This window comes from Micromys minutus (genome assembly GCF_963924665.1).
Source record: "Micromys minutus genome assembly, chromosome: 25".
Taxonomy (NCBI): domain Eukaryota; kingdom Metazoa; phylum Chordata; class Mammalia; order Rodentia; family Muridae; genus Micromys; species Micromys minutus.
Window position 1 is genome coordinate 16,018,114 of NC_137960.1, and position 13,440 is coordinate 16,031,553.

At 48.1% G+C, this 13,440-nt stretch overlaps 1 protein-coding gene across 4 annotated transcripts in view; it reads right to left on the reverse strand.

Moving 5' to 3' along the window:
- The window catches only part of RHOBTB1 (Rho related BTB domain containing 1), a 72,120-nt gene that overhangs the window by 12,080 nt on the left and 46,600 nt on the right, over positions 1 to 13,440 (reverse strand). For all 4 annotated transcript variants that reach the window (XM_080937810.1, XM_080937809.1, XM_080937812.1 and 1 more), the window contains 4 exons: positions 13,116 to 13,301; positions 8,861 to 9,831; positions 6,861 to 6,979; positions 444 to 594 (listed from right to left, as the gene is read on the reverse strand). In XM_080937810.1, the coding sequence (XP_080793936.1) occupies positions 444 to 594; positions 6,861 to 6,979; positions 8,861 to 9,831; positions 13,116 to 13,301 (1,427 nt within the window). The remainder of the gene's footprint in view (positions 1 to 443; positions 595 to 6,860; positions 6,980 to 8,860; positions 9,832 to 13,115; positions 13,302 to 13,440) is intronic.

Genomic DNA, 13,440 nt, shown 5'->3' on the forward strand with positions numbered 1-13,440 from the left:
CCAGGAGAGGCCAGGAGGAGACTCTGGGGGAGCTGGTCCTGATCCCCTATTCTTTGCCATGACATGCATGTTCCTTCCGTAAAGGCTGCCCCATGTGCACAGACAGCACTTGTCATGCAGAAATGTTGACCCACTGGCCTGATTTCAGATTCTGTGGTCTGCGTAAGACTCAGCATGTGTGTGACATGCACCTCCAAAGCCAGGTGTCCATCACTGGGCATTTATTGTGTTCATTGCCCGCAGGGCCTGTCACAGAGGAGATTGACAAGGGGATACTTGTTGTATCAAGTTTGGACCGACAGGTGAGGCTGACTTTGACAGCCCCTGCATGACCATTCTGCTTGGAGAGATGCAACCCGGACCCTGACCCTCGGAAATCTTAGTTTTGTTCGGTTGTCAACTCAATCAGCGTGGCTATTGGACACAAAAGTCACCGGCCTTACCTACGAGTGCAACCAAGTGTGTCAGGCAAAATCTGTTAGCCAAGGCAATTAACTCCAGGGGGTCCAGGTCCAAGTTGGGCGACAACTGCTTGGTGTAGAGGTATTCCAACACAGCCTGCATCGACATCTTGTTTATATTTGGGAGGTGAACCTGCAATAGTGTATAGAAGGTTCAGTGCTTCGGTGGGTACTGGGGGAGGGGCTCATAGGAGACAATGGTGGGGGAGGGGCTGCACACCTTCAGGCTAAGGGGCTTAGAACCATCCCAACAGGGTGACCCAGTACCGGGCAACTACAGGTACATCGCTTCGAGACTGTACTGAGGTTGCCTGCCGTTGGTATTTATGGCTGTAAACAGTAGCGGTTTGATTTGTAGTCGACAAAGGGTGTTGCTCCCAGACAGAGCCCCGTGCGGAGATTTGTAGATGGCTATCTGGGCATATAAATCAGACAAACGGGTTGTAAATGTGTTATTACATTATTGGCCCTCCCTGTCAGGAACCCGAAGGTACTTGGTCGTGGAGAGAGAAATTATTCTGGCAATGGGATGAATGTGAGCTGCTGCTAGCCGCAAGGCTGCAGACGGGACAGAGTCCCCCCTCTCAGGTTGGCCAAACAGGCGGAATGACCACAGCAGCTGCCAAGGTGACAGGCTTCATTCCGATGACCCATCAGCATCTCCCAGCACCGTGTGTACACTTCAATACCTTCTCCTAGAACCGCATGGGCTCAGAACTACTGACAGATTATTGGGTCTCAGCAGACCCGGAGTAGCCAAAGGACTCTGCCGTGGCACACCAGGAGACGCTGATTTAGTCGGGTGCAGAGCATGATCCCTTCCAGGATCCCCAAAGCCTCTGTCACGTTACTCTTTCTGGGAATGACCTGAGGCCTCAGGCCTAGATGGAGGAGGTGGGGACGCAGATCAGTAGGGATACAAAGTCTATTTCAGCTCTTCGCTAACTCCGTGTGGTTATTTGAATGAAAGTGGTCTTCAGAGGCCCATAAGGAATGGCACTATTAGGAGGCGTGGCCTTCTTGGAGGAAGTATGTCACTGTGGGTGGGTTTTGAGATTCAGAAGCTCAAGCCTAGGTCCAATATCACTCTCTCTTCCTCTTGCCTGAGAATCCAGATGGAGAACTCCTGGTTCTTTTTTTTTTTTTTTTTTTTAGCACCATGTCTACCTGGACACGGCCATACTTCCCACCATGATGATAATGGACTAAACCTCTGAAGTGTATGCCACCCTGCAGTTAAATGTTTCCTTTATAAAGACTTGCCTTGGTCATGGTGCCTCTTCATGGCGCTAAGACTCTAAGACACTTCACAAGGCGGGACGGACACGGTATAGAATGGTGTCCTTGTTTTTCTGACTGGAGTGTGACTTTAATAGAAGCTTTTGAATACGGCTTTCCACACACCCCATCTAATTTGATCCTTCCATCTGTCTCAGGAAGAAGAGACTATTAATTTTGCTATTTTACAGACAAGGACACAGCAGTCAAGGAGGCCGAGTTTCACGTCCAAGGTTGGAAGGTTAGTCAGTGGGGACTTGAGCCCAAGGAGTGCATTTCTGAAGTTCACAGGGTGAAATGCTGGGCAGACCGGGAGTCTCCTTATGGCAACACTTGGGGTTGCAGAACGAGAAAGACTCTGATTTCACAAATAGTTCTGTGCGCTAGAGTTCTAATCTGAAAGGGTGAACCATTATAGACTTCTTAACAATGGCCGTTAACAAAGTGGAATAAAGCATATAAAATACATTTCCCCTCAAAAAATATGCATGCTTGCATGTATGTATGTGTGTATGCATGCATGTACATATGTATGTACATATGTATGTATGTATGGATAGATGGATGCGTGCATGTATGTATCATGTGTGGTTCCTTCTCTATATACTCATGATTATATCTGGGCCATGTGCTTAGTCACTTCCTTTATAAACTCCTGTAAAGAGGGGCTACTGAGGATGAGACGCATCTCTTTCACATTCTATGTGAGCTCCCGGGGGAGCTTTCTAGAACAAAGCTATTGCCGTTGTTGATGTCATTCTCCTGAGCACTCAGTCACCAGCCACGTCAGAGGAGGAACATCCTTCAGGCAGAGTTATTTCTGCAACAGGTCACGCGGAAGACTCAGAACGAGCTCTTAGAAATATTAGGCAGTGGTTCATCCCCTGCTCTCGGACACGGGTCTGGAAGACAGTGATCTCCTGGGCCGTTACCGACACCCATGACGACAGAATGGGAGGAGTCAAAGCTGACATTATAATCTTAGACTAGCACTGAGCTAAGACCGCCATTTGTGCTGGCGCTCTACCTCTCCGCTCCTTCAGTTGCTAGGACTGTGACAACACTTAGTGGTTTACCTGTTCTGTGCAGATGTTGTAACCGCCCCCTCCCACACAAACACACATTCCCTTCACATCAGCAATACACTTTATAATCACTGTGCATCTAACACTGGGCCCACTTGTGTGTTTGTTTCCTTACACACACATATATGTGTAAAGGTATATGCATTCACACTGTACCAATAACGGGTCGGTGGGGGACACAGGCTCCGCTGTGCGTGTGAACACATGGTGAGGTTTCATCTCTAGAACTGTGTTTGGGTTCCTGGGAATTCTTTTAGGGACTTGAATGCTAAGGTGTGATGACTTTCAAATTTAACCCATTCATAGTAAAAGCATCCACGTTTTACAAGATGCTAAGAGCTATATAATTGTAGATTTGGGCAGAGAGTGTCTGCTGACTCAGCTATTGATGGAGGGGGGGGTCTGCTCTTAGAGAAATGGAAATGTGCAGTGTGTCTTTGAGGGGAAAGGGTAAGAGTGAGTGGGCTGGCCCATGGGCACCTGGGTAAGTACCCCGTGACCCTCATCCACGCTAAATGTTACTTTTTCGCTGAGGCTGGGCTTTGGGACCTCTAAGATTGCCTTAGCTGTGTTTGCTAAGAGCGCTTTCCGGGCTGTTCATCAGGGACAAAAAAGGCCACTGGAAATACAGATGTGACAGGCATTTCCTAAGGAGAACAAGACTGTTTCTGCGAACAGGGGACAAGAGCCCAGTGAACACTGTCCTGTCCCCTGCGTCCTCGGAACTGTTCTGATGTGTGTAATCTCCAGTGAGCAGCTGCTTCCTTTCGATGACATGACGTCAGTACCTTTGAAGTGATGACTCATTTTGGCAGGTCATCTTAGGGACCCTTAGGAGTGACGGAGGGCTGAGAAGCTTTGGTAGCATGTGCTTCCACCGCGGTGCTGATTGCTTTTTATTAAACAAAATGAAACAAAACAAATCCTGTTTCTGTGATCTCTTCTCCTATAATTAGCCTTGTATCATTAGGGAGAACCTGCTCAAAGCCCTTCAAAACAACCCGAGTGCAGAGCCACAAGAGATGGGACAAGGCTATCCACACCCCCACCTACTCCAGAAAACAGCGGAGTGGCTAGAAGATGAGAGAAATGCCCCCTCGTCGGGGCCTCCCAGTCCTCTTGGGTTGGTTTAGCGTAGTCATTGAGGATTAGCTCAGACCATTAGGGCTGTAAGCAGAGCCATGCTCACACAGAGTGGATGAGTATTCCTGAGCTAGCCCACCGCTTACTGTGACCCAGCATGCATCTGAAGCAGATGGCTTGCTAGGTATTTCAGTGGGAAAGGAGACTTACTGCTACATTGAAAGTAAAGGCGGGGGTGGGGGGAGGTTTAAAAAAAAAACGGTAAAATAGAAATGTCTTCTACATTAAGTGATAAAACAAAAACAAAAACAAAACAAAACAACCCCCTCAAAAAAAAAAAAAAAAAAAACCAAAACAAATAAAAAAGAAATGGGCTGAATTTCAGGGGGTGAGCCAGAGTTCCCCAAGCCAAAACAGACTTAAATGATGACCCAGAAGGGGAAGATGGCTCTGCAATCAAGAGCGGAGCACCGGAGTTCAAATCCCAGCACCCACATGATGGCTGGCAGTTTTAGAGGATCTGACCTAGACGTCCCATGCAGGTAAAACAGCCATATACCAAAGACGTAAAGATAAACCTTAAAAATAAAAGAAACCTTTAAAAAGAAGACTTAGAAAGCCTAATGTCCAAGAATAAGGATGGAGCCAAGTCCTTCCTGGAAGACTTTGTGAGCATTTCACGAGGCTCAGTTTTCTAGGTGACCACCACCACCTCCCCGTCCAGAGCCGTTCCAGGACAAGCACCCTTACGCCCCAGTGAGAGAACTTAAGGGCAGTGACATTTGCTGGGCATTGCGTATGCACACGGACACTTCCGTGCTTAGCCCGCTCTTGGAAGCTCACTCTCCTGCCATTCTTGGCTAATAGATGAAGGTTCGTGGAAGGCTGACCACTGTCCCAGGTAACAGTCATGCCGAGAAAGGGGTTTATGAACACTTTTATGGCCTCTCTTAGAAACAGTGAAAAGAGATGTGGGGGTTGGGTGGGTGAGGTGGGGGTGGTGGAAATGTCAACTGCGGGACAAGTTAGGGATCATGGGATTTTTGGTGACATATGGTTGTGGTCTTTTTTTGCCCCAGAGGCTGTAATCTCTGCCCGTGTTAGACTATGGTGGTTAGCTTCATTCCTCAGAGGGGAGAACTAAGACTGAATGCTTCCAGAACCCCGCTGAACGGGTGGCCGCTTTTCCTGGTTGGGTCACTCACCACATAAGGCATGTGGGTGCTCACGTGTGTGCTGCTAGGTTTTGTTTTGGCCACCTCTACTGCACATGTTAATCTGGAGCGATTAGAGTCCCTTCTGTGAAGGGATCAAGGGGATTAGCGTCCCTCCCCTTGGGTCAGAGCTGACACTGTTGCTCTGTGACTAGGGTCTTGACCTTGATCATCAGGTTCCACTTGGCATAACAACACTGTAAGCTGGTGGGGAGGGGCTAGAAGGATAAGGCGCCCACAGCAGAGAATGCCAGTCACCCCAGGTTAGATGGAGGGGGAGGGGGAGGTACCCCAATTTTTCCTGTAAGAGGGCTAGACTAGTCACATCAGTGCCGACCAAGACTATAGTGGCTAGCACGGACTAAATGCTCAGGGATTACTTCATAAACACAAGCTCTCTCTCACACACCTCACAGCCACAACTGGGTCATGACTGAGTGTTTTTCCAAGGGAGACTCAGAGTGCAGAGGTCACTAGTTCCCGGCCATCCAGCTTGGGGAGTGAAGAATTGTCCTGGGTCACAGGGACTTTTTTTCTGTTTAGCTTCCATGTAATTGAGAAGACCCTTGTACCTCTGAGTACACAGGAGGGAGACTTGGCAAATCAAGAGGCTGCCCGATTTCCTAAGGTGGCCCGGAAGATGACACTGGGCTGATTTCTGGGGTCTGATTAAGCAGCAGCTGGGGTTTGTTCTGGAAGCGGGGAGGATGGCCCAGTGACCTTCTCAGACTCAGCCGTTCCTGGCTTGTGACTCTAGGATTCTGTTTCCCTCCTGCAGGCTCCTGGGGCACCGTGGGAGTCCTCTGTGCCCCACCCCCCCACCCAGGAGCACCCCTTTTGAAAGTTAGCCTTTGTTTTCAGCGTTTCTTTTGAAAGTTGGAAGAGATGCTGAAATAAGCACACCCAGCCCCTAAGGACAATAAACTTGATGTTATTCTTTCAGGGGGTGGGGGAAGATGTTAAGGAATACTGCAAAACTCAACAGAACTCCTTGCTCCACCTATACTTTGTTAGAAACACTTGAATGGAACTTTTTCCAGCACTGTTTGTAGAAAAATAAAGATAGTGTTTTTTGCGAAATTCCCTGAGACATTCTAAAAAGGTCTTTTCTTTTGGGAGGGTAGGACCAGTTTGCTTCTGTTGAACCTGGGCAATTTGAGAAGTGTGTGCATAGCATTGAGCACTCACACAAGTCCTTTTCACACACACACACACACACACACACACACACACACACACACTCATATACATAAACCCCACTCCTAGCCCACCAGCAAGGAGGAAAAAACTCAGGGTTTGGTCTCTAATGCTGGACCTCAGGGTCACTAGGCATATCCAACAGATTGCAGATGACATGCCTGAGGCTCAAAGACTGGGTTGGGGGAAGGTCTCTTGTTCTGTTAAGGATGCTGCAGTTCCTCCCTTGACCTAGGATCTTTTTGACTTCCCCAAACTTCCAGAAGACAGGTTCTTATCCTTACTGTTGATAGTAAGTATCCCACCTGCTGATGTTCGTTAGAAAGTATGGCTGGTCACGACTCTTTAGTGGACAGTGTGATAATGTGTCCCTGTGTTCTCGAACCCATGACCGACAGCCCACTATTCCTCATGACTGCACATGCAAGTGTCTACACAGCAAGTGTCTCTCTAAAGAGCGGCCTGAGGAACTATTTCACGGAAGCTGGTCGAGGGGAGCCATCCAGGCTACTTAGAACATTCTGGGCTTCCAGCGTACGTACCTCACCATTGGTGCTTTCCACAAAGGAGCCCCCGAACATGGCGGCCATCCACTTGCAGCTGCAGATCAGCAGCGGCTTGTGGGCACAGATGGCTCCGTCATCCAAGGTAAATGTCACATCTGCCAAGGATCAAGGGGACACCACTGTGAGACAGCTTTGCCAGGGGCTTGACCCCAGCCTTCTGCTCTGGGCACATCCATTTATCGGCATCTCTTACACTCCCTCCCAGGCTGCTGATCAAGACTATGCTGGTCTTGGCACACCTGGCTCTCACACCCACGAGTGTATACTGGAAAATTGTACACAGGATCACAACACCAATTCTCAGAGCCAGAAAGGAGAGGATTATCTTTTTTTGTGTGTTTTCCATTTTGGGTTTGTACAGCTTTTGACCCGTGCACACACACATAAGGGCAAAATCCTGGAGCCGGATAATGAGTTTAAATGTGAAATTCAGATATGTTTCCTAGGTACCCTGTATACATCTTCTTCAAGTAATTTCAATCAACACTAGACATGGTTGGCTGTTTCATTTACTCTGTAGTTGTAAGACAGCCTTTTAAAGTTAACATCCACATTTGCATCTGTAGTACAGTGTTTGAAATTAACATTTTCACTTTAAGTTTTTGTCCTATTGGGATAGGCGTGATGTTTACCACACGCTGACACTCAGAAAGTTAGATTTTGGAGCATTTTGGGTCTTGGGTTTTCAGGCTAGGGATGGATGTTCAGCATGTACAAGGCTCGTTCATCTACCTCTTTTTACTGGCTGGTCACGTGTGCGCACGCACATACACACATGCACACACGCTCACATGCATTAACTGAAGGTTATGGGTCCCTTTATTCCCAACATATCATGAAATGTCTAAGAACTGCAACACTTTAAGGAGAAAATAAAAAAATGTTCTGATGCCACCCATTATCTCAGAAGTATCAGTTACCCCTAGGGACAAAGCGATCTCTCTTCCATATACGCATCCTAGGAGGACACCCTCCCCCCTCCCGACCCCCCCCCACGCCCCACTCTTGCCAGAGCCTTGTCTGGGCAAGTTGGAGAGACGTCAGCTTTAATGGCTGTCTACCAGCTAATCTAGTACCTATTCCCAAACACATTCTTTTCAGTAACATTCTGGGCTGCTTCCACACCATGGCAACCAATGTTTGTAGTAAATGTTACTCTTTGCTTCCAGGTGAACAGGGTGACTCAGTATCTGTTCTTGTGCAGTTCCATGGCAGGGATTATGGAAGACAAACAGGAGCTCAGGAAGGCAGATGTTTACTGTGGAGTCTGCCTCCCCCCCCACCCCCCACGTACTGAGATAGAGATGTTAGAATAAAAACAGTGTAACTGCATTAGGCAGAGCTATGTGAAGGTCAGTACATCAGACCGGACGCAGTCTCTAGAGAGCTTGTTTGTGGAAGGACACTGAGGGCTGCATGGGACATAGTTATCCATGGTGGAAAAAGAAAGATCAAGGTCCAGTTCTGCAAGGGCAGAAAGCAGACCAGGTCTCCCCGACCTTCCCCGGGGTGGGGCGAGATGGGGGTGGTAATGCAACTTCCTCTGAGACTTCAGTGACCTCAGGACCGGAAGTCAGTGATGCAGGGACAAGGGAGGAGAACAGAACAATGGACGCTGGTCATCCAACAGATCCTGAAGGGGTGGGGAGTGGGAGTTCAAGCATGAAGCCCATGGAGAGAGGCTCAGGGTCACCTGCTCTACCTTGTGACTACTGAAAGTTGAGGGACTAGGTTTCCATAGTGACAAGGCTAGGCTTCTTGTCCCCACTCTTGCCACTTAACTTAGTGACCTGACCCCTCAGGTCCTTGTGTCTCAACTTCTGCAAGGTAGAAAGACCACCTCTCGGGTCTGATCGCGACTGGTGAAGGTAAAGTTAAGCCCTAACATCTTCACCCGTTCTCATGGGCAGCTTCCCCTCCCCCACCCTCAGCCCTTAAAGGCCGCCATGGCTTCCTGCTCCTGGGGCCCTGCTCACCTGAGAATGTGCCCTTGCTGAGACACTCTTTGATCCGATTGGCTTTCCTGACATGGAAGGCTTTCGTGATCTCCTGGTTCATAAAGGCTTCTTTGTTCATGATGTTTTCTACCATCATCCTCAGATCAAACATCTCCAGGACCTCGGCCATCTGGGCCAGCCCCAGCAGATCTTTCTCTTTTTCATCCAGCCGCCCAGAGTAGAGGAATCTCAACAGGGTCCGGAAAGGACCCGACTGCATCAACGGGTCCAGCCTGACCACGGTCACTGTACCCACCCGCTTGGAAATGGGGTTGACCCGCACCTCCCTGTGCATGCTGACAAACCCCTTGCTCCAGCCGGACAGGTCATGTGCCTCGGAACCCGAGGCATCAGTCTGCAAAGACAGACTCCCCGGCAGGTCCTGGCCCGAAGATGCTCCTGGGTCAGCCTGAGTGGTCCTCTGGGGGCCCTCCTTCCCTTCCTCAGCTGGTCCAAGACTCTGCGTCCGCCCCAGAATATCCCTGCAAGGCACCTCCTCACCAGCTCCTCCACCCCAACCCGGAGATTCTTCACACTCCATTAAAAAAAGGTCGTAGAATTTGGAAGAAGAGGTAGCAAGGTAAATACGGTGCGCAAAGATGTACTCCTGGTCATGAAGAATGAAGAGGACGTCGGCACACAGAGGGTTGTCCAGTAAACAGGCGGCGTCGCTCGTCCCGGTGGATGGACACTCGGGGACTTTGATGACCGGGGGAGGAGCTTTCGGAGGTAGGAAGGGCGCCTGAAGCAGAGGCTTCTGGACTTTTTTCAAGTGGGATTTCCAGAACTGCAGGTGCCGGCGGGAGATGAGGGCCGCACGGATGGCATTGTCAAACACGTCCTTGATGCCAAACTGGTCAAACACGCTGGTCTCATAGTACGGGATGCCAAGTTCCTTCGCCACCTCGCGGCCTTTTTCTGGGGGCAAAATGTCACCTCTCTTTATGGGCCTGAAAAAGGGCAATTAAGTAAATGTAAGCAGTTTTCTTTTAAGGAGAAAGAAAAGAGGGAGTGTCTAGAAATTCCCAATAGAGTTATACAATTAAAATCCTATTCGCTTCTTAAATTTTTTTTTTGTGTTTAAAAATTCTGTAAGGCTCTTGAAAATTCATAATCAGCAGCCACTCCAAGATCAAGGATTTATGACCATAGTAAAACATACGCTATTGCTTGGGACGGTGGTAACCAAAGTATTGGCTTTTATTACCTGTGTCATGTTGAACATGCCGTCAACCTCTTTAAACCTTGATTTTTTATTTTTCAAACAGGTATGGCAACCCTGGCAAGCATGGGGCCCTTAATAAAGAGGCTTAAACAGGGTAATAAATACACTTAGCATTGTTCTTGGTAGACCAGAAGTGCTTCCTAAAACGTATTACTACCAAGCCCGGAAGTGGCACACTTTAATCCCAGCACTCAGGAGGAGGCTCACCTGTGGTCCCAACACTTATGAAGCAGAGGCAGGTGGATCTCCATGAGTCTGAGGCCAATCTGGTTTATGTAGCAAGTTCAAGGTCATCCAGGGCTGCACACTGAAACCCTGCCTCAAAAAAGGAGCCAAAAAAAAAAAAAAAAAAAAAAAAAAAAAAAAAAAAAGTAGGGCTGGGTTAAGAGTACTGACTGCTCTTCCAGAGGTCCTGAGTTCAACTCCCAGCAACCACATGGTGACTCACAACCATCTGTAATGGGATCTGATGCCCTCTTCTGGTGTGTCTGAAGACAGCGACAGTGTACTCACATAAATATTCTTTTAATGTAGAGGATTTCTTTTACTATGTGCACACTATGGATACCAATTTTTTTTTTGGTGGGGGGAGGAGAATTTTTAAAAGCCTATGCTCAGGGCTGGAAAGATGGCTCCATGGTTAAGAGCATTGGCTACTCTTCCAGAGGACCTGAGTTCAATTCCCAGCAACCACATACTTCAGAGCATACGCAACCATCGGTGACTGTAGCCTCGTGAAATCTGATGCCCCTTTCTGGAGTGCACATGCAGACAGAACACCTATATTCATAAAGTACATACACAAATAAAACTTTCAAAACCTATGCTCTCAGAAGTTACTCTCATATAGACATTATGTCTGTTTCGTACCCATGTCCTCTGCTGGATGGCAAATTCCCACAAAATCCTGATAGCAATGCCTTGCTCCTGTATTAGCCGAGTTGGCATATTGCAGAAACCTTCTCTGGGTCCCACTTTGCAGTGGCACATGAGATAGTCTTTGACCATTTCCGGTACATAAAATTCAGTCACATTTGGTCGGCACAACCCCTCTGTCCTAACGTGTATGGACTAAGAATGGAACGTCCAGAACCTCCCGGTGTGGGGGTGACTGGAGAGAGGATAGTAGATCTCTCCAAACAGCTGACAGGACAGTCCCTTCCACAGAACAATTTAGAGATTCCATGAAGCAGGGTGTTACCGGATTAATTGTGTTAATCAATTAGGAAATTTCAAGTCAGCCCCAAGGACAAAGATCATCCAAGGCCCACAAAAAAGAACCTTAAAGTTGGACCTTCTTCCCTGGATCTTTCCACCCTTGTCTGCACCCTGAGGTGTGCCCTCCCTCCCTCCTTCTCTCCCTCGGCCCAGGTCTTCAAATCCAAATTCCATCTAGTCTTGTCATGATCCCCCTGGGCCAGGGCCTGGGAAGCATATGACTTTTGGCATCCAAGGCAAAGTGTTTAAAAAAGGTCAGCTTCCAAGACCATTTGTCAGAATCAAGGGTTGTGTTTCTCGAAGAACTGTAGCAAATTGCATCTTGTCTGTTCTGGAACCTCTCCCTGATATTGCTGCTTATATTGGCCTTCGTGGGTTTGATTAAATTGTAAATGAGTTGTGTGTGCCAGACCAAAAGGGCGAGGGCTTTGTTCCACTGGCTTTGTGGAAACAGGAGAAATTGACACAGAGTTGCAGGCTGAGCCTTACCCATTTTTTTTTTTTTTAATACTTTTCTTACAGTGAAGGAACTCTGAGCTCCAAGTGCCTGTTAGGAGACTCCAGTACCAGTCCAAACAAAAGACGGATGGGGGTGGATGGAAAGAGAGGGGGTGAATACGGAAAAGGATTCATGAAGCCAACAGAGAGACTTTAGAATACGCTGGACATGGGTCTCTGAACCAAGAGTTGGGAATTCTGGATATTAACCACTTAGAAGTTTCTAGCAGCTTGTGCTCTAGACGATTGAGCTTCTTGACTGTTTCTCCTCACTGCAGAATAAAATAGCACTTCATAGAACTCTCAAATAGTAGAAGTGGGGACATTTTGAAATTATAAAAAAAAAAATCAAAAGAAATGTGATGATAAAGATGGACATAGTAGTGGTAACTTTTATTTGTTTTATTTTCTTTTATTTTGTTTTGTTGTTTCAAGACAGGGTTTCTCCACGTAGCCCTGGCTACCACGGAACTTACTCTGTAGACCAGGCTGGCCTCCAACTCAGAGATCCACCTTCCTCTGCTTCATAAGTGCTGGGACCACAGGTGAGCCTCCTCCTGCTCTGCTCTACCCGACTTTTAAGCAAACCTGGATGCTGGCCAAGGCCTAGCAATGCCAGCCACTCAGGAGACTGAGGCAAGAGGATCACAAGTTCAACCTCATCTGTGCTACAGAGTAAGCTGTGGGCCGGCCTAAGAAATTTAGTAGGACACCCTCCCCAGCCCCTCCCCCCCCAACTTGAGATAAAGCGTGAAGGGAAGACCGGAGATGTTACTCAGTGGAAGAATTGTCTCCCTAGAATGTGGAAGGCCTTAGGTTCCTTTTCCAGCACTGCACAAAATATTAGGAATCCGAAAAATCACAATGCCAAAGCCAATCTAGACACAGTTGTGGGACTGAACGGTCATCTTTGTTAGGGTGGAATACTGGCCCAAACAGTGGCTGATCTCGAAGAGCTTTAACTTACTCTATTCCAAGTAGGCGCAACTGCAAGAATGCCACCATTTTGGGTGGCTAACATTTTGTATAGGACTTTATTCAATTCGGTACGTTATCTAAAGCAGTACCGCACAGCCTATTTCAAACCATAGAATTCCTTCCAAGCACTGGTCAACGGTTTTATGAGACCAGACCAGACAGGGCCATGAGATTGTCAGCACAGTAACCTCAGGATGAATGGCCAAGTTTGCTAAAGCCTGTGGCTCATAGGTGTAGCCTCGGTGGCCACTGAAAATCTGAGCTGTCTGCAAATTCTCACCCGGGTGCCAGCCGAAGGTGGGGTCCTCAGCTTACCTTGCTAAGGGGCGTCTGGCCCGGTTAACAGCCTCCAGGTCAGCGTAGCGGAGGTCTAGTTGGCAGCCGACCAGGACGACAGGCGTTCGAGGGCAAAAGTGCTTGATTTCTTGATACCACATGGTTTTCACATGATTTAGGGAGTTGGGATTTGCGATGCTAAAGCAGAGGACCACAACATCGGACCTGAAAGGCAACCGCAGAAGAGGCTCACACGCGTCTCTGGCCATCACGGTCCCTCTCTCTTCTCCCACTTACTTAATGACGTCATGTCACAGTTAAACTAAGATTTGAAACCAGGGCTGGATATAAAACCCATTTGAGT